Source organism: Talpa europaea, assembly GCF_964194135.1.
Source record: "Talpa europaea genome assembly, chromosome: 14".
NCBI lineage: Eukaryota > Metazoa > Chordata > Mammalia > Eulipotyphla > Talpidae > Talpa > Talpa europaea.
In genome coordinates, this window is record NC_140082.1 from 71778009 (window position 1) to 71798838 (window position 20830).

Sequence of the window (20830 nt, forward strand, 5' to 3'; positions counted from 1 at the left end):
AAACTTTCCATAAAGAAAACTCTAGGCTTTAGAAAAACACATACGTGAAAATCTTGTGACCTCATGAATTCTTAGATCCAAAAGGATTCTTAGGTCCAACACTAAAGCACAATCAATGAAAGAAAAACTGATAAATTGGATAAACTGATGTGTCAGAATGAAAGAGAAAACATTTCCTTGGAGAAACATACTGTTAAAAATGAAAAGTTAAGCTGTAGAATAGAAGAAAATATTTGCAAAGTACATATCTGACAAAGAAGATGTACCGAGATATATAAAGAAATCTCAAAAGTCATCAGTAACAAAACAAACAGCTAAATTAACAACAACAAAAAGATGAGCCAATGATTTGAACATGCGCTTCCCCAAAGAAGATATACAGATGGCAATTAAGTCTGTGAAAAGATACTCAGCATCATTAGTTACTGGAGAAATGTAAACTAAAATCACAATGAGATGCCGCCACACATCTCTGGAATGTCTAGAATTAAAAAGATTCAAGGAGATGAAGTTTGGGGAGGCCAGGAAGTGACTGGCACACTCATAGATCGCTGTGGGAATGCAAAATGGTCCTGTCAGTTTGGAAAAACAGTTTCTTGGTTTACAAATTCCACCATACACTTACCGCACAAACAAGCCATCCTTCTCCTGCTTACCCAACAGAATTAAAGACTTAAATTTAGACAAAAATCATTATGCAAATGTTGAATGCAGTTTTATTCTTAATTGTCAAAATGGGAAACAACAATCTAAATATTCTTTATCCCTTCCTGGAAGGAGAAAGACTGAAGGGCTGGTTTGGAGTTGCAAACTTTTGCGCCTTTTATCCAAACCCAACCTGCCCTCACCACCTTAGGGTTTGATGTCTTTGCAAATCACAAGATGGTTAAACAGTGGTATTTGGGGGGTTGCAAAGCATGCACACGGAGTAGCCGGAAGAGCACAACTACCTCCAAGTGCCCATTACTGACTTCGGCAGCAGCCAGTGCCTGGCCAGTCCTGTGTCCTCCATACCCTCTCCCCACTGCCTGTGATTTTGAAGCAAATTGATAGGAAGCGCTTGACATGGTGTGTCCACTCCCCTTTGCACTAACATTTTGGTTCTGTGTTTTCTGTTTTAGATAATTGCCTTTGATGAACTAAGGACGGACTTTAAGAGCCCCATAGACCAGTGCAACCCTGTTCATGCGGTGAGTAGAAGGTGCTGGTGATGGCAGGGCTGCCCAGGGCTGTCTGTGAGGCATGGTTTCGACAGGAATGAGTAGAGTATGTTGGGCCCCGACTATACCCCCATGCCAAACTCAAGGTTATTGAGGAGACTTCTCCCTCTCAAAGTCTGCAAGTCCTGTATAGTCCTATTAATCCAGGTGCTGTGTCTGTTAAGTCCTCTTTTTAGTGTGGTTTTTCTTTGTCTGTTGTTGTTGTTTTGTTACTTATTTTGAACAAGGAGAGAGGCTCCATGGTGATGAACATTTTGGAAGGAGCATTGTTAGTGATCGTCCCTGTTCTGGGCTTTGCTCTGAGGGAGATTTTCAGGGTGATTTATGTACAAAGCTCCTAGCCCCTTTCCCGTCTCTCAGGAGGAGCTGTGTGTCTGAGGTCAGTTTCCCTGCCACTGGGGACTCTGACAGTCTGCTGATTTTGGTCTGGCTGCACAGGTGACAGGTTCCCTGCCCCCAGAACATGCTGCTCCAAGCTTGGTGCCCCCTTTTGCTTGTTAGATGGTGCCTGCCGCCCCTCCATCTGCCCTGACTGTAGATGAAGCCTGATGCTGGGAGAGGAGGAGGGCATCACTTTTGTTGAGTCCAAGAGCCAGGGGCCAATTGTGTGTGGACAGAGCTTTTCCTGCAGTTACTCTAAACAGGTTCTGCTGTGTTCAAAGGACGGAGCATGTACCATTAATTCCACTTGTCTCTCCTTCTACATCCACTGTCCTGTGTCTAGTTGAAGTGCCATCCAGACTATGGATTTCACTGCTAAGACAAGTTGTTATTTGCATAGTTCTGTTGATACTTTCATTCAGAAGTTGTAGAGAGAACATCAAGCTCTACCAGCCTGATGCCATGTTTTTTTTTTTTTTTTAAAAGATGTATTTATTTATGCATACAAGAGCTGGGGTACAGGCCAGAGATGCGGGGGGTGAGAGGATTCACCAGAGACAGAGTGGGGAACAGAACAGACTGACTGAAACACACTGTTGAGGGGAGCAGCGGGTGAGACAGGAGAGATCTGCTGCGCCATGTGGGTTGCTCCCTGGCTGGCCGGGGATGGAACTCGTGCTGCAGAGGCTGCGGATTGCTTCATAGTGCAGTGCTTAACCCCTTGCGCCACCAGGGAGGTCCCCCCACTGCCCATGCCATGTTAACCTGAATGGCTTCGCCATCACTCTTCAGTTACAGGGACAAAGGTCTGTTCTTCACTGCCTGCCCCCTGAAGGATATGCACATAGGAAGGTACCAGAAGACCATCTGGCGGGACCAAGCTTCAGTGTCCTCTTCTGTAGAGGATTATTATTGGAGTTGCAATTTTTTTTTTGAATTTTTATTACATGCCAGGAACTTTATATATCTATCATCTGTAATTCTCACAACAACTCTGCCAGACAGGCATGGTTTACCCAATTTAGAGGCTCTGATCCAGGGACTCATGAGTGGTGAGGTGAGGATTGGAAGCCAACTCTGCCTGTCACCAAAGCCCGTGTTCTCGCCACCTACTCTGTGTTGTCTCTAAGAGACTTGATTTTGTAATGCCTGATTTTATCATCCTTTTGGCATCACACTTTGATTCTGTGAAATAGAGCCAAACAACATCAACTGTGTGAAGTAGAATTTTCTTGCAAGTTGAAAGGATCTCTAAGATACACTCAAATACTAACTGTATTTTGTGAAAGTTATTAAAATCCATTTTGTTTCCATCTGTCAGCCTCACCATCCACCTGTGATAGCTTGACTCTGCTGGGCCTGAAAAGGTTTCACCCAGGGTCTCATATCTTTCTGGACGTTTTTATCTTTGGCACCAACATCACACACCTGGCTTGTCAATGTCTTCCAGGTGCTGCGCTAGTCTGGGAGAACACTTCCAGTTTTGGATGCTGGGGAAGTTCAGAACTTGTTTCCATTCCTCCTTGGTTGTCTGGGTTCAAACTAGGAAGTAGCACCCTTAGAATGCCAGAACCTTCTTGTATGATCTCAGGGTATATGTCAGCGAAGAAATTTGTTCTCTCACTAAGTTCCTTCATGTAAACTCAGTACCAGTTTACTGGAGATTAGTAAAATGGGATGTTTTTGTGAACCTGTTTCCCTGTCACCTCAGCAAGCTCCTTAGCTCAGATACAGCAAGAAAAATAAGCACTAATAATATCCACTGGGCACTTCTGGGAAAGTCAGTGCAAGAACAGGACCTGCACACAGTACCTACTTGTAGGGTAAGGAAAAATGTCAGGATTTTCTGCCCTCCCGCCATCAGGATAGATGAGGGAACCCTGTGATCCAGAATGCATGCCTGATGGTGGGCACCTGAAGTGGGTACACCTGCGCTAAGACTGTGCTTATAAGGGCAGCGTCATGGGGACGCCAGCAGAAGCCAAGAAGCTGAGAACGAGCAGAGCCGGGAGAGAAGCAGAGAAGGCCAGAGAACCCACATAGAATGCAGACTTGCTGGGGGCTGGGAGGCCTGCCAGCCTCCCGGCCCCCCAGCACCCCTGCCTGCTGTGTGCTGGGTAAATCCCAATAAAAGCCTGCAAAAACCATCGAGGACTCTGACTCCTCCTTTACCCAGTCTGCTGGATCAGAAAACCTGCACTGTGCCCTGTTCCTGCCTTTACACTACTCAAGTACCTGCTCAAATACTATTTGTTATTTTTTTTTAAAGATTTATTTATTTATACAAAAGAACTGGGGTACAGTCTCACTGGGAGGGTGAGAGAATTCACCAGCAACAGAGCAGGGAGCAGAACAGGCAATCGGGCCGAAGACATTGTTGAGGGGAGCAGCGGGCGAGGCAGGAGAGGTCTGCTGTGCCATGTGGGTTTCCCTGGCCGGCCAGGAATCGAACCTGCGCTGCAGAGGCTGCAGACAGCTTCACAGTGGTGCTCAACCAGCTGCACCACCGGGGAGGCTCTCAAGTACTATTTGTTGATGAAAGAATGAATGAATATTAAGGTGAGGTGTGTACAGAAGCTGGGTTTCAACTTTTACTTTTAGTAAGACTACACTGCTAATTAGTTAATGAATTTATTGAGAAGCCCAGAAATCTCACAGATAGACTGAAGCCCTTAGTGAAAGAAGTCTTCTCTGAGATTTAAAAAGTCCATAAAAATCCTCAATGAAAGAGCATTAGATTTTCCCAGGTTTTATGATGTTATTTTCTGGTGGGAAATTAAATGCTTTGGCTGCCTCATTTACTCATCCTCAAACTCTTTAGGCCTCCATAGAGACCCCCAAGTATCATTTCAGGATCAGGTGGCTTGAAAAATTTGCTTTATTGGTTGATAAGTCCAGCCTGGAAGGACTTACGTTATAAATAAATGCTGATTGGCATGATGCATTTTTAAATAAGTTTGCCCTAGGTGTGTTGGTTCTTTGGATTTGAGATCCACTGAAGCTCCAAATATTGCTGGGTCCTCTGGCTGGACCCCGCTTCCGGGAGGGGGGAAGGAGAAGTAATGCGCTGCTTTCCTCCTAGTTTCTCTTGCTGATTCTTTCTCCCTCTTAGCAGCTGGAGATTCAGCATCAATTTAAAGTAATGAGACATATTGTCCTTTTGAGGACCTGGCTTGCTGGGGGGTGTGGGGGCAGGCAGCTAGTGTATCCTGTACCACAGTCTTTTATCCTACCCCTCACATATTTTTCACAGTATTTTCCACTTAGGCAGCCTTGATGCCCAACTCTAGGTGCGTGTTTGTGTGTGTGCACTTATGTGTGTACACGCATGTGTTGAGGAGGATGGGGTCTGTCCTCCTAGTCATGCAGACACTAATTTGTCCTGATGTGGGCTTTTTCCTCTGGGCCTAAAGGATGCGCAGGAATCACTACATTTATGATGCAATTAGGGAAATTGAAGTGTCCCAGCCACCTGTCTTCTCCAGATCCATGAGGAATCTCATTACCGTCACTCCTGCAACAACAAATTGCCTCGGTAATGAAGCACACGGAGGTGCCACAGCTGTGTTCAGAGAAGTCGGGAAAGGGAAGGCGACAGTGTTTGATGTGAGCAGCATCACCTGCCCAGCCGTGGGGCATCATCCCTCAGCACCTGGAGATGGACTTCTAAGTTCTTGAAAAGTTTAGCCTGGGGGCATTGCTGGGGGAGATCGCTGCCTCTACATACACTCATGGTAGAAAAACAAAACCAACGGGCAGAAAATTTCCCTTCCTCAGACATTAATAGGGTGGATATGCCCTTTGAAGCCCAAGAGGGGAGTCTTTCTTGAAGGGCTGACTGCAAGCTTTGGGACATTTAGTGGCTACGTGGTGCCCTTCTACAGTCTGACCATCTGCCGTATTGGTACACGGAGGCTAAGAGACTTCGCCTGCAGGAAAAAGAACTGACGCCTCTGTTAGGCCAAGAGTGTAGCTCTCCCATGCTGATTGCAGGAGAGTTCTATTAAGAGCAAATAACCATGACAAGCTAGATGGAATAAAAACAGAAACTCTTGTTAGGAAGAGCCAGAGGTGGGAGCATGCAGGCTGTCTGGCGGGAGGGATCTCTGGGGATTCTGTCTCCACTGTTGGGGGCTGAATGTGGGGTCTTCTCAAGCTGTTTCAGAAAAACCTCTGACTTCCCCTCTCCTTTCTTTCTGGTGCATCTGGATAGAGGGAACGGCTGAGGAATATCGAGCGCATCTGCTTCCTTCTGCGAAAGGTCAGTGCACAGGCTCCATGCCAGAGGTGGACTGTCCCGCGGGCACGTGTGCTCACAGCACAAGGGCAGGGCCACTCCAGTCCTGTCTCTCGGGGAAGGCAAATGGTGGGGGAGGGGGAAGTTTCTGTCAGTTCTTTGGAAACCTTCGGAGACAAGAGAAGCTAATTAAAAGGGGTGGCCATCTATCAAAGTGTCATGACAGCACAGGGTATTTGCAAGTGCCCTCTGGTTGAGTTTAGAGGTTCTTTATCTTTCCATGATGATGGATGGCATTTACAACCAAGGTTGCCTCCCAGCCTTTGTTTCTCTTCAGTGCTGCACTTAGCAATGCTCCCGCCCCAATTAGGGAAGTTTTAACTGGAGGCTGGGTTTCCTTTGAGGCTTGCAGCCTGCCACTCCACTTTGCAATTTGATTGACAGTGTAATTGGGAATGTCTGAGGGTTGGAAGGGGAGGTATTATTAAAGGGAACCAGGCATTCAGAGAGTTGGCTCTGAATGGATGGACAGTAGGTCACAGCTGCTGTAAATGTACTCAGGCAGCACATGTATGCACGCATATTTATCTGTGCACGTGCAACTCCAGCTTGGTGTTTAGCACATCATAGAGACCATCATAGAGACCAGTCTGTCACTCTCCAGGCATGGAAGTGTGAGATTTCTGTAGCAGTTGTGGAGAACAGCAACTTGCAGGTTAAATTAGCAGTGTCCATTAGTCTTGTGCCACAGGACACCCATGGTCTCAGGACAGAGCAGATGGATACCAGCCATACAAAAGCCACCTGTCATCCCCAAAGGAGTTTTTGAGCCTTGTGTGAATAGCAGAGAAACCGAATGCCATGACAGCACGGATAGAGAGGAAACAATTTTGTAAGTTTTGATTTTTAAACAAATTTTCAATAGTGATGCATTTCATTGGGTGGGAGCTTAATCAAGAAGTCAGTTATTTTTGCATCTAGTTCCTTGTCCTTTCATGTTTTCCAAGAAACGCAGTACTAGAATTCCACGTCTTATGTATCACAGCAGGAAAGTGTGCTCAGATAAAGAAAATACTATGATCCAAGGAGTAAAGAATGACTAATAACACAAATCTTTTGGCATTAAGGATAATTCATGAATTTATAAATTATTTTCCCAGATAATATTTGGATACCACTGACCTGCTCCAGCTTTAACTCCATAGTCTTTGGCTTGCTCTTTAAGACTGACACCCAGGTGGGATAAAATGGACCAAGACTAAAACATAGCTTTATCTTTCACCTCTAAGTTACCCCTTCCCCTTCCGTGATGAAAGCACCAGCCTGAATTTTGTGGCAGGTTGATAGTTTATTATCTATCACATTGCAGCCTTGCTCAACCTTCTTCCTTGCTTGACCATGGACTTTCTGACCAGACAGTTGGAAATAACCTGTGGCCGCCCCTGCTAAGGTCTTGTTGCCCATAGCCCTGGACTTTTCTAAGGTCAAAACAAAGGATATGAAAATCTGTAGACTGTGCAAGGATTTGTATCACCCTTTGCAAATTTGCATATAGTTTGCATTGCATTTCTATAACAGTAGACTGAGGCATTTTACTCCACGACACAGTGTACGCCTAGTGCCTTTTTCTGGTTTTTGCCCTTTTCATTCACCACAGTACTGCCTCTGCTGTTTCTGTGAAGATAAACACAATTGCTATTCATTGCAGTGGGAAACACCAAGGAGAAAAGTGCAAGGTAGACTCAGAGGACATGAAACACTGACTTGAGGACTTCAAGTGTTATAACTGGCCGATCACATTTTCTGCAGCCTGATGGTTGGTCTTCCACGGGGTCCTGCACTGGGGTGACAGGCACCCCTTGATTGACTTAATGTAGAAACAAGCCACCTGAAGCTTTCACTCCTGCTCCAGAACACTTGCTGTGAGCACATCTTCCTTTCAACATGTCACTCTTTCGGTTTCTTCATGTCTGTGTCTGGGTCCTGGACTCCAAGGTTGTTTGCACTGAGGTTGACATGATTTCCTTCTGAATGTAATTTCAAATTATTTGCATTTTAGCTTAATTTGGTAACTGTTCTCACAGACATTTTAATACTGGGCATGAGGATCTCTTCTTCCACTAGAATGTAAGTTCTGGAAGGATAATGTCTTTGTTCTGTTCATTTCACAGGGCATAGCCTACTGAAGATGATCAATAAAGATTTATTAAGGAATTTAATAAATGAGGGTTAACTTTCTGACACTTCTATAATCTAAGTCCTTCTCGGAAGCATTGAGATCATCAATAATCTTTTCATTTCTTCATTTCGATAATGTCTGTGATATGTCACAAAACACATCTTTCACTACATGGGTGACTTACATCAGACTTATATTTAAAAATCAAATTTAACTCTATATTGTTTTCAGTATTGACCCAGAAGACCTCTAACCTTTTCTCCTATCCCATTCCTTTCCTTGTGTTTATGCCCCCTGACCTGTTTGTAGTTTGTATTATAACCTTATTTATATCTTCTCTCAGCCAATTCTGGTTTAATCTGTTATAGAGCAGGGCGAGGGGTGCCCTAGGGCACCCAAACCTGCCTGTCTAAATGGGCTCTGCTATCTGCCGCATCAAGACAAAACATACTCTATTGCGTAAGGCCTTCAATGGAAAAGAACTTTAATACAATTAGTGTGCGATACAGAGAAGAGAAAGACAAAGAATGTAGTTTCCAAATCAAGCACCCAAAGTTACCCATCCCCTCATGGGCAAATGCCCAGCCAAACAGGGTTGACCTGAAGCGGGGCAGGTGAGGCCCAAAAGCTTGCCATGAGTTGAAAACATCTTCTGGTGGGGACCCAAAGGAAAGGGGCACAAGGGACCAGGCAAGTCTGGAGGGAAAAGAGCAAAATCAAACCAAGATGAAGGCTGTTGTCAGCCTCCCATAGGTGTCTCGTCCAAATCTGCTTCTTTCAAGTGTCTCCTTCCATTCCCCATGTCCCTGGTACACGTCCACGCCAAGAGTAGATTCTTCTTTACATGTCTTTCTGCCCCGTCTGCCTCCTCCAGTCTTCTTCCTCCTTCTCTTTCTGCTTCTTCTCTCTCATTGCTTCTTGCTCAGTCCTTTCTCCTGCTTTGCCTTCCTGCCCAGCTCCATCCTTCCTTAGGATGGGGTAGGGAGTATACACTTCCCCCAGAAAGGTGGTGTAGTGTGGTGGTCAAGTATACGGGCCTCTGCCCTGATTATTATCATGGTGACTCCACAGTAGGGGGGAGTAATAACAGCACCTTCCTCATCCAGTTCTTGTGAGAATTCAGTGAGATAATGCAAGTATATCTAGCTCATAAATGCTCAGCACACATTAAATGCTATTATTAGCCCTATCCTGAGCTCCTCCCTAAAACGAACATCCCCAGGCACACACTTGGGGAAGCAGGCTGACGTCATCCTTGGCTGGTGGCCATCCCCCAATTTCTAAGCTAAGTGTTGCTGGTTGGACAGTGTCATGAGGCGGGCTGACCTGTCACGTCCCTCCTGTCTCTCTTCATGGGCTTCTGAGCTCAGGTTCCCAAGCTGTGAGTGCCCGTTGGGGGTGGCGAGGAGAGCTCATGGGGTCTAGTTAGTGTTGCCACCACCTTCTGGGAACTGTACCTTCCAAGAAATTTCTTGGAACTCGTCTCCTAAACACTCCAGAATGTGATGCATCTCAGCAGCTGATTGTTGTTAAACCACCTCCTCAGCTTTCTCAGGAGAAAGGAAGGGATTTTCAAAGTAGAACCATTTTTAGCTCTGTAATTATCAGAAAATGTGTTCTTTGGGTAATTGGTTGAACTGCAGGATTCACATGTCGACTTTGCTTACGATTCATCCCTTGTGGCAAGAGCCACTTGCTTCTTGCTGTGCCCCCCAAGCATGCCATCGGCTCCGTGGGTTGCTGTAAAGTGCAGGGTTGGGATAGGGAGCATTGCAGACGGTAGAGGGTGGTTTGATGGCTGCTCTCAGGCATGTGTGGGGATGAATCTAGGACCTTCTATTGCATCTCCAAGTTCAGTGAACGTAAGTGAGATTCCGAGATTGGTATAAGAATAAAGAAAAAATTCCTTAATTTTACTCTAGGAAAAGTGACCGTCATCAAACCTTGGTGTGGTTGTCCCGAGGCGCTATGAAATGTTCACCTCACTTGCATCCAGTGAGACAACAGAATGTCTGAGCTGGTTTCGAGTTACACTGACTCTGCCTGAGAGGGGGCACTTAGTTTCATAGTGTGGGGTGTCACTTCTGTCTTGACAATTCTGTGATCCTCCAGTTCATTCCTGGGTTTGTCCAGCCTTACTGAAGTTTTCCTGACAGTTATGCGTGTAGAGGCTCTAGTTTTGTGTATTCTCTCCGTCGAGCAGCCACATAAGATGTGGAAGAGAAGGGGGAGATGAGTGTGCAGAGGTTGGAATGGTGGGTGTTGAGTTCACTGGGAAGGAATAACCAGGCTGGTAGGAGGGGCCAGATGCATCAGGTTTAATTCTGGAAAGAACATGATGATGATAAGGCCACCCGTGCCCCTTCCCCTCTCGTGCTACTCAGAACTGCACCTCTGTCTTAGGGGAGGAGTCACGATGTGAAGTGCAGCTGAATGTGGTGAAGCTTACTAAATCTACTGCAGACGTTCTATGACATGGTTCTGAAAGCAGGGGTTGGCAGAGATGGGGAATGAAGATGAGATAGTCAGTTAAGTGAAATGATTGCACTATTCCCATTTCTTTACCCTTCCCAGTGCGTATGCCTGGCCATGGACTATGCAGGGCCAAGTGAAAATGAAAATTGCCAAAAAATGGTTAAGAATTTTACGACACCAACATCAAAGCATTCGACCAAAGGTGGGGCCTGTTGGAGCACAGGGGTCTGTGCAGCTAAGTCGACCCTGCCGGTGTCCATGCCCTTTGCTCTATAATTTTGCAGTTTCTCCCGCTGGAGGCGGAGTATATTCCCCTTCCCACTGACGTTGGACTTGGCCATGGGAAGGGCACATGGGAAGGCAAATGAATGTGTGCCGAGGTTTAGGGGTCTTCGGTGCTTCACTCTCTCTTGTACCTCTGATGTTGTCAAGTCCACCTCTCTGGTGCGAGGAGCATGAGGCTTGGCATACAGACCTGAGGCAGCTGTAGCTTGGAGCCAAGCCCGCCAGAGCAGGTGACCTCCAGCTAAGCTTTAGATGCATGAGCACGTCTAATGCTGTTGCCTAATGATTGTTGTTTTAAGGCACTGAATTTTGAAGTCATTTGTTATACAGCATTATTCTGGCCATAGCTAACTGATACTGTGACTCATGTGCCACTTCTATAAAGGGGAAAATCCTGTTTTGAAAAAGTGATTTTATTCTGTACCAGAGAGCAGCCATTTGCTGACTCTGTGAATTTATAAATAGACAGTTTCAAGCTCTGTCCTGATTTCTTTGTCTTAGAGGAGGCTACTAAGTGCATTTATGTACTAGAACCTAGAGAAAGAGCCATGTCACTTTGAAGCACAATATTTGTTATGCATTAACTACTTAAAAGAATGCAGAGGTACTGCCCCATCTAATTTCTGACAGTCATGCCACAGGGGTTGACTTGATTTCCAGTGATTTTAGCCTGTTAGGACCATCTTCCTGCAGGACTCTGGAGAGAATGGTGTATTTTAGTTGAGAGGCATAATAGGGTGAGAAGGGGCACGTAAGCTCAGAGGCAGCTGCATGGAATACCTTAGAGGAAATGTCCTTGACGCAGAGAAGTTTTCCAGAGCAGACTTTTCTATTGCTTGGCGGGCGTCTAAAGCACAACAACAATAGCTGTTTATATTTCTTGAGTGGCTATCTGTGTCTTTACAAGGATTAATGTTTAATTCCCACAACAGCTCTATGAGGTAGTCACTATTAATAGCCCCATTGAACACATGAGGTGACCAAGACTTAGAGTGGTCAAATATATATCCCAGAGTCTCATCATTCCTGCATTGGCAGCTAGGATTTGAAGGCAAGTCCCTCTGACCAGAGTCCACATTTTTAATCACTACATTGTAGGGGAAATTATCTGTTCTCTTTGAAAAATGCTCCTTAAGGACCACCAATATAGTAATATTGCTCAGCTATTGTGCAAGGAAGATATGGAACGGAAAGTCACATAGGGCCTCAGGGACCCTGTAACATGCGCGGTTCACACTGATGGGGCTGAGTGGATTCCTTTAAGGCTCTTTTCTAATTCCACTTAACTTCTTGGTAGGATACTTTGCCCTGGAGAGAATGTTTGAGGAAAAGTAAAAATATCCTGGAACAAAACTTGCAACTGGTTCAGAAACTGTGTCTCATGTATAATTAATTTTCAGACATTTTCTGTGGCAAACTCCTTGATAGAGAGAAAGATGGAACATTTTCCTTGCTGTGTAAATAGTGGTGCTGTCTTGGGGTTGTTGAACCAGAAGCAGGAGGGAGCTGGAGCAAGAGCTTTGTCCTCAGTTCACTCTGTCCCCTCTGGGGCCTCTGCAGGCAAAGGAGAGGACTTCATAACAGCTCAGGTTTCTCGCTCGAATCTGGGTAGCTGGTTGGTCCTATCCTTCTTCATTCTCTACTGTTACCATAATAGAGCATCATACTGGTTTACAACAACCATGATGTATATTTCTCATGAGTTCAAGGATCCCAAGTTGGGTCCACTGATTTTGACTAGGATTGGGGAAAAGGGGGTGTCCTGGACTTGGCTTAGACTTACTCATTTGTTTGACAGTCAGCAAAGTATTAGCTAATCTAGGATGGCCTCTCCTGGGCTGGTTGGTTATGCGCTGCAGCTCCTTCCAGTGACTAGCTCAGGCTTATTATCATGGTGTCACAGAGAAACAAGAAACGAAATGGAAATGCAGACACAGTTTTCCAGCTTCAGTTTGCATCAAATCTTCTAGTGTCCTGTTGGCCAAAGTAGTCACATGACCAAGCACAGTGGAAGGGGCTCAGAGTTATAGGCAAAGGGCATGGATACAGGGAAGCCATTAACTGGTAGCTTAAATCCCATCAGTGGAAGGGGATAATGATACAGGAGTTGGGAATTTTGCAGATTTTCTCTAGGATAGTACCATTACTCTTTGATGTGTGTGTGGAGGGTCCACCATCTCTCTTGTATCACTTACTACACTGTATTATTATCTCTGAAAATCTGCATTTCCCATGAATATGTGAGTTACACAAAGGTGTAGCCCAATGTCTTGTTCATCTTTGATTCCCCAGAGTTTATCAGTGTGGAACATATGATTGTTGGTCAGTATGTGATTGGGAGATGAAATACAGAACTGGAATGGATATTAATTTCAGATGGGGATGTTGAGACATAGCAGGCTGGCTAAATGATGGGTGGCATCAGAACCAGAGTGTCATGGGATGCTCAGCCAGCTTGGCCACAGTGCCCCTCTGAAAATCTGAGGTCACTGAATAGGGACAGAACGCCACCCAACTATAAACTCTCTAGGGCCATGCTTCATACCTTTCTCGCTCACCAGTCCATCTATAGGGCTAAGAACATTGTTTTTATTTTTTTCTTTATTGAGGTAATTTTTTTGGTTATTTTTTGTATCATTGTTCATTTTTAAACACTATTTGCTTCCCCCACCCCCTCAGATGTAGTCCTCTTAGAGTTTCCTTCCCCAGTGCACCCGTGCACCATCACCTCAGGCCCTTGTGCTCCTCCTTCCCTCCCTTTGATCCCTTTCCCGCCTCCTCCCCTGCAGGATGTCTCTGGGTTATAGTCGTCTGTTTTTGTTTTGTTGTGTTTTGTATTGTTATTATTTTTTTTTTACACTGATGTCTTTATTTGGTTCCCCTATATTCCTGCTCTAAGCGAGACCATCCAATATTTTTCTTTTTCCTTCTGGCTTATTTCACTGAACATAATTCCTTCTAGCTCCATCCACGTTGCTGCGAATGGCATGAGTTTATCTTTTTTGATTGCTGAGTAGTATTCCATTGTGTATATGTACCACATCTTCTTGATCCAGTCATCTATTTTTTGGCATTTGGGTTGTTTCCAGGTTTTACCTGTTGTAAATAGTGCTGCAATAAACATAGGGGTACAAGTGTTTTTTTTTTTTTTTTAAAGATTTATTTATTTATTTATATAAGCACTGGGTACAGTCAGAAGTGTAGGAGGGTGAGAGAATTCACCAGAGTTAGAGCGGAGAGCAGGGCAGGCAGACTGACGAAGTACACTGATGAGGGGAGCAGCGGGTGGCAGGAGAGGTCTGTGTGTCATGTGGGACCCTCACCCAGTGGCCAGGGATCTAACCGGCACTGCAGAGGCTGTGGGCAGCTTCGCAACCCAGTGCTCAACCGCTGCGCCATACAGGTGGTCTTTTGTATCAGTGTTTTTGTGTCCTTTGGGTAGATCCCTAGGAGTGGAATTGCTGAGTCATATGGTAGCTCCATTTTTAGTAGGCTAAAGAACCAATTTGAGGTAATTTTGATATGGGGTAATATGATGTAGTGGAATAGGTTCACACCTTCTAGATGTGTGGTAGTACCCCACAGCCACCATCCAAGTACCCACTCTTTTACCCTAGACCCCTCTCTTCCTTGTTCACCCTCTAGTAGCCTTCTAATTCTGCAGTCATATTTCTAGGGTTTATTTTGATTTAGTTTTACAGATTCTTTTTTTTTTAAGTAGAGCATTTCTTTTATTTATTTATTTATTTATTTATTTATTTATACATACAAGCACTGGGTACAGTCAGAAGGGCGGGAGGGTGAGAGAACTCACCAGAGCCAGAGCGGGGAGCTGAGCAGGCAGAAGGACCGAAGGACACTGCTGAGGGGAGCAGCGGGCAGCAGGAGAGGTCTGTGCACCATGTGGGACCCTCCTCTGGTGGCCGGGGAGCAGCCGGGATCGAACTGGCGCTGCAGAGGCTGTGGGCAGCTTCGCAACCCAGTGCTCAACCGCTGCGCCACCGGGGAGGCCCGATTCTTTTTTTTTTTTTTTTAATCTACATTCCACATGAGTGAAATTATCCAGTATTTGTCTTTCTCTCTCTCTTGTTTCACTTAGTATAATCTCCTCCAGTTTCATTTATACTGTCACAAATGGCAAGAGTTCATCTTTTTTTTTTATAGCTGAGTAGTATTCCATCACTTACATATACTACATCTTAATCCACTGCTCTGTTGATGGGCTTTAGGTTGTTTCCATAATTTGGCTGTTGTAAATAGTGCTGCAATGAACATAAATGAATGTATCTTTTCAATTAGTGATTTTATATTCTTTGGATAGATACCTAGAAGTGGAATTGCTGGGTCATATTCTGATCTATTTTTAATACTTTGAGAAACCTTTATACTTTTTTCTATAAGGGCCAGACCAGTCTACATTTCTACCAACAGAGTACGAGGGTTCTTCTCCACCCCTCCCCACTCACTTTGCCAACATTGTTGTTGCTGTTTGTTTTTTTTTTTTTTTTTAATATCTATGGGCCATTTTCACTAGACTGAGGTATATGATGTGCAAATATTTTTTATCATTCAGTACAGTATTTTTGTTGTAATGATAGCTTCTTTTGTTGTACAGAGGTTTTTTTTTAAACCTTGAGCAGTTTCATCAATTTATTTTTGCTTTGGTTTTCCTTGCCATTGGAGTCAAGTCTCAGAGACATCCCTGAATCCAGTGTTGTGGAGTATTTTGTCTATGTTTTCTTCTATGTATTTCATGGTTTCTGGTTTTACATCCAAGTCTTTTTTTCCACCCAAAGATTTATTTATTTATGCATACAAGAACTGGGATACAAGCCAGAGGTGTGGGGGGTGAGAGGATTCATCAGAGACAGAGTGGGGAACAGAACAGGCAGATTGACTGAAATACACTGCTGAGGGGAGCAGCGGGAGAGTCAGGAGAGGTCTGCTGCGCCATGTGGGTCACCTCCCAAGCGGCGGGATCGAACTTGTACTGCAGTGGCTGCGGACAGCTTCACGGTGCTGCGTCTTAACCCCTTGCGCCACCAGGGAGGCCACAACATCCAAGTCTTTAATCCATTTTGAGTTAATTTTTGTGTATGATGTAAGAGTGGTCTAGTTTCATATTTTTGTAGGTGGCTGTCCAGTTTCACCAGCAATGTTAGTGGAAGACTTTCCTTTCTAAGTTGTATACTCTTGGATCCTTTGTCATAGATCAAGTGTTCCTATAAATGTGGGTTTATTTCTGGGCTCTCAATTGTATTCTCAATTGTATTCCAATTGTGTGTCTATTTTTATTCCAATACCATACTGTTTTGATTGCTATAGCCTTGTAGTATAGCTTGGAATCTGGGATTGTGATACCTCCATTCTTCCTCTTTTTTGTCAGATTGATTTGACCATTTGGAGTGTTTTGTGGTACCATATAAGTTTCAGTAATGTTTGCTCTATATTTTTAAGAATGCCATTGAAACTTTGACAGGAATTGTATTGGTTCTATATATTGCTTTGGGTTAGATGGAAGTTTTGATAATGTTAAGTCTTACAATCCAGGAGTGTAGAATATGTTTCCATTTCCTTGTGTCATTTATATTTCTTTTAACAATGTCTTTTAGTTTTCATTGAATAGGTCTTTCACCTCCTTTGTTGGATTTATTGCTAGGTAGTTAATGCTTTTTGATGGTACTGCAAATGGGATCATTTTCTCGATTTCTTTCTCTTCATTACCTTCAGTTGAGTATGGTTTTGTTCCTCACTCATTATTCTACATGCAGGCATTTTCAGTAATTGCCTAGAGAGCACTTACAGTTTTCAATGAAAATTTGCTGCCTTTATTATGACAAATCATATGTTAACATAATTTTGGGAAGTGGCAAATATTAGTGTCCATTGTTCTTTATGCTTGTCGTTTTGCATGTCACTTTGCATGTCAAAATCCCCGTGGAGCTTTTCCAACATACTCTGCTTAAGAACAACTTCTAGAAGTTCTGTTCTTGGAGGTCTTATGGAGTCCAGTCATCTGTATTTTGAAAATGGGTGGCCAAGGTGGAGAAACACTTAGGAAATATTTGATGACTTCGATGATTGGTGGGTGCCCTGGTGATTCATAAGCATTTTCCAAATGGTTCCTTGGGGTATGGATCTGCTAAAGGAGAGGAAAAAGGGAGAAGAGATTCGACCCAGAAAGATGGGGAGTCAGCAGGCAAACATGCTCAGGAAGCATCACCCAGCTTGCTGTGTCCTATATTTGGAGGGAACATCAGATTGACCCACAATATGATAGAAGGTTGGTTCTGAGTTAAATGTGGGGCTGGCACAACAAGCTTCATGAAGGAGGAAGTCCAATGGTTGAGGGAGGAACCTGGAAACCAGTGATTTTAGGGTGTCTTATGGGGAAAGTACATTATGTGCCTCATATCACATCTGGAGAGGTTATTAAAGTACAGAGTCCTGAATGCCCTGCCCTTGTGATGATAATTTCATATGTCAATTTGCCTGGACCATCTTGTGCCAGTATGCGGTTAAAGCTTATTATAGCTATTTCCCTGAGGGTTTTTTGGATGAGATTAATATTTAAATTGGGGGGTTCTGACTAAAACATGTTGTGCCTTCCATAACATGGGTGGGTGTCATCTAATCACATAAAGGCCTAGATAGAACAAAGATTGATCTCCCCTAAGCAAGAAGAGTTTCTTCAGTAAATGGCCTTTTGTCTTCAGCTGAAATGTTGGCTCTTCCTGTATCTCCAGTCCGTTGGCCCTTCATGCAAAAGTTGTACTTTTGTGCAAATCATAGTGTACAAAACATTATGATCTGGTGAGCAATTCCTTAAAATCTCTCAATCTCTCTTTCTAGAGATATATGCATATATATGATGTAGGATATAGCTATAGCTACAGCTATATTTACATTTACCTCTACAGCTACATCAAATTATATCTATATCTATGTTGTTAATTCTGTTTCCCTGGAGAGCTCCAATACAACCCCTCTACTCCCCAAACCCTGGGAAGTTTGGGTTTGATAGGTTGCAGAGGTGCCCTAGGACCACTGTTTAATTGAATCTTCATAGCAACCCTGTGAGATGGGTGAAATTGGCTACCTTTACCAGACAGTAAATACATGCACAAGGTCACTCAGCTCATGGGTCTGGTTTCAGAGCCCATGATCACTTCCTTTTTCCCAGACCGCTACCATTTATCTACATCCATATGAGCCAGTAATTTCCCATAATATTTCCAGAGCTTGTCCCTGTACTGGAGGCTAATCTCTGCAGGCCACTAACCAAGAATGATGATCACTTAATTTCCCCTGTAGTCTCCATAGACCATGTGGACTAGAGAAAGTAGGCCACTTAACTTATTGCACGCATTGGCAAAATTGATTCTCACAGCCTGAACTTCTAAGCAATAAAGATTTATGGAGTTTGCAGTTTTGCTTTGAGAACTCACCAAATCTTTGACCATTCTGACAGAAATAATTTAGTTTTCTATAATACCTCTCCACTCATTAATAGAAAAAGAAACTCTAGGTATTATAAGACATGTGGGAGACAGGAAAGCATATTGGAACATGGCTCTGCTATGAGTAAGAGACCTGAGATGACTATGGCTGAAACATGAGGATGCTTGCCTTGTCTAGGAGTCCATGTCCCGGCTATTGGTGGTGGTGGTGGAGGATGAGGGGGACATTCTGCCTCACAGGATCTTCAGGGGACCCAGTCTTCTCCTCCCTGTGGAACTCTCATTATTTGGGTATTTCCTTGTCTACCCGGTTCATGTGGACATCGCCCCGATGTCCTCTCAGGCAGCAGGTGGAGGAGGGGAGAGGAAAAGGGCCCTTTCCGTGAAGTACATGTCCTGGAAGTTGCACACATCACTTCCACTTAACTCATTGGTCAAATATTAGTCAATGCGCATTTTGGTCTTCTTTCGGGGCGCTGTATGCTCAGTCAAGAAGCAGGGATTTTATTCCAAAGAGAAGGGAGCATGGACACTGGGAGACAATGGCATATAGTTGGAATCCATCTAGTACCTTCTATGGATGTAGCCCTGTTATATGCTAAGGTGTGTGTGTGTGTGTGTGTGTGTGTGTGTGTGTGTGTGTGTGTGTGAGATGTGTTAGTTGTGAAAACGTGCTGAGTCCTGCTAAAAGGAATCTTGTTTTTTTCTCTAAATTCCTGTGTGAGAGTCTCTCAAAGTCCTAATCACACAATACCTTCTATTAAGGTTGTTTGTACAGTATCTTACTCAGTTGTATCCTTGAAGGTAGGGATCATGCCCTCCTAATTTTTGTATCTGCTGCATTGCCTAGCATGGTGTCTAATTCATGTTCATTAGCTAAATGGATTAGGGAGCATGAGCTCGGCAACCACATAATGGCTTGGCCTGTTATTTTCATAATTCGTGAGGCAGAATCCTCCCTACTGAGCATGGGATTAAGACTAGTTGAAGAGACCAAAGAAAGGCCATTTACAGGCACAACACCTTATCTCCTCAGAGCATCCTTCAAGGCTCTGTGGGGGAGTGTGGAAATGGAAGTGTTTAGAGAGATGGTTCTCAGCCTTGGCTGCACAATGGAATCACCTGGGGAGTCTAAGAAATAATGTTGCCTGGGTCCCACCCCCAGAGTTTCTGATTTCAATGGTCTGGAATGCAACCTGTGCATGGGGGTTTGAAAACCCCCCTTGGTGATTCTAATGTGCAGTGATGCTGCAAATCACTGAGTTGGAGGGTAAGCCAGGCTTCAGCAATGCAGGTGGGAAAGGCATTTCCACATTCTCATTGTCCCAGGGTATGATTTAGAGAGCCATAATTTTCTAAATCAGAGAGTAAAAGCAATCATTTGCTCATGGGTGCCCAAGTGGACTGAGGATTTAGTGCCCAACTTCTTTCTTCTCACAAGAGGGTCAACGCAGCAGGATGGCTCATTGCCAGTAATCCCTGGGCAACTTGCTTTTTTTTTTTTTTTTTTTTTTTTTTTGGTGGGAACTTTTTTCCCAGGTGCTCCCTATCCAAAATGCAATGAGAAGTAAAAATTTTGTTTTTTGATTCCCCAAATGCCAACCTTCCCAGATACTCATTCTTGGCCTTCTCCAAATTGCTGAAAAAGCAAGAAGTATTTCTGGGTCATGTTTCTAGGCCACAAAATGTGCAGATATTACCAAATCTTAATAGTTTTTTATTTCCCGTGGTATTACCAAGTCTGTGCCTCTCCCTAAAATTAAAGCCGGTGCCAAGCTGTACCTAGGCAGGGCCAACAGAGGGGCCCTTTGACTCAGATGAGAATGCCTATGGGCTCCTGGCTTGTGCTGAATTGATCTGTATATTCCAGATGTATCCTCTCCCCATGGAATAGCTGTATTGCTGTGTTGTCATGCTGGATCCATTTGCGAATTATGTGGGATTTGTTATTCTTTAAGCAGTTTGGGGCATTGGTCCCCTTCCAGCAGAGTTTCACTGGCTTTGATTCCTAAGCTGTCTCTATAGCACAGACAATTACAAAACACATGGAGTTATGTTTCATTAGGATAAGACCAGGCAATAGACAAGAAAATTCACTGAATAAGTTAAATGTGCTATACAAATGCAAAGTGCCATTATTCTGAAGGGATAGAAAAGCCATACTGTTCCCTTTCTGTATCTGCCAAATGGTCAAAGTGATGATGAAATTCGGGAGGACAATGATCCCCAATTATAGCATTGGGAAGTGGGTGGAGAACACGCAGCAACAGCAGCTCTGCTATTGTGGCCTTTTAGTGGTTACATCATTGCTGTTACCACTCAATGCATCAGCATAAAGTAGTGCCAGTGCCGCTGGCATCCTGGTGGGAACCAAATAAAGAAGTCACTTGGGTAAGGTTCCTGCCCTTGGGAAATATATATATGTACATATAGGTATATGGTGGAGATGACGTCAGCAGGGTGCATTGATGAAACAGCACAGCTCATCTCCTGACAGGGTCTACACAGTCCTCCTGCATCAGCTAGACCTTAACAATTGGTATGTGACTCTCAGTGCAAGTGTTTTGGTAGTAGTGCTGTCAACTCTGAATGG

The 20830-nt window shown here is 44.1% G+C and overlaps 1 protein-coding gene across 3 annotated transcripts in view; it reads left to right on the plus strand.

Moving 5' to 3' along the window:
* The window catches only part of CNIH3 (cornichon family AMPA receptor auxiliary protein 3), a gene marked incomplete at both ends in the record, with an annotated part of 82073 nt that overhangs the window by 31226 nt on the left and 30017 nt on the right, over positions 1–20830 (plus strand). For 2 of the 3 annotated variants that reach the window (XM_084254181.1, XM_084254183.1), the window contains 2 exons: positions 1122–1190; positions 5815–5862. In XM_084254181.1, coding sequence (XP_084110307.1) covers positions 1122–1190; positions 5815–5862 — 117 coding nt within the window. The remainder of the gene's footprint in view (positions 1–1121; positions 1191–5814; positions 5863–20830) is intronic. The other variant, XM_084254182.1, reaches the window with a different exon arrangement.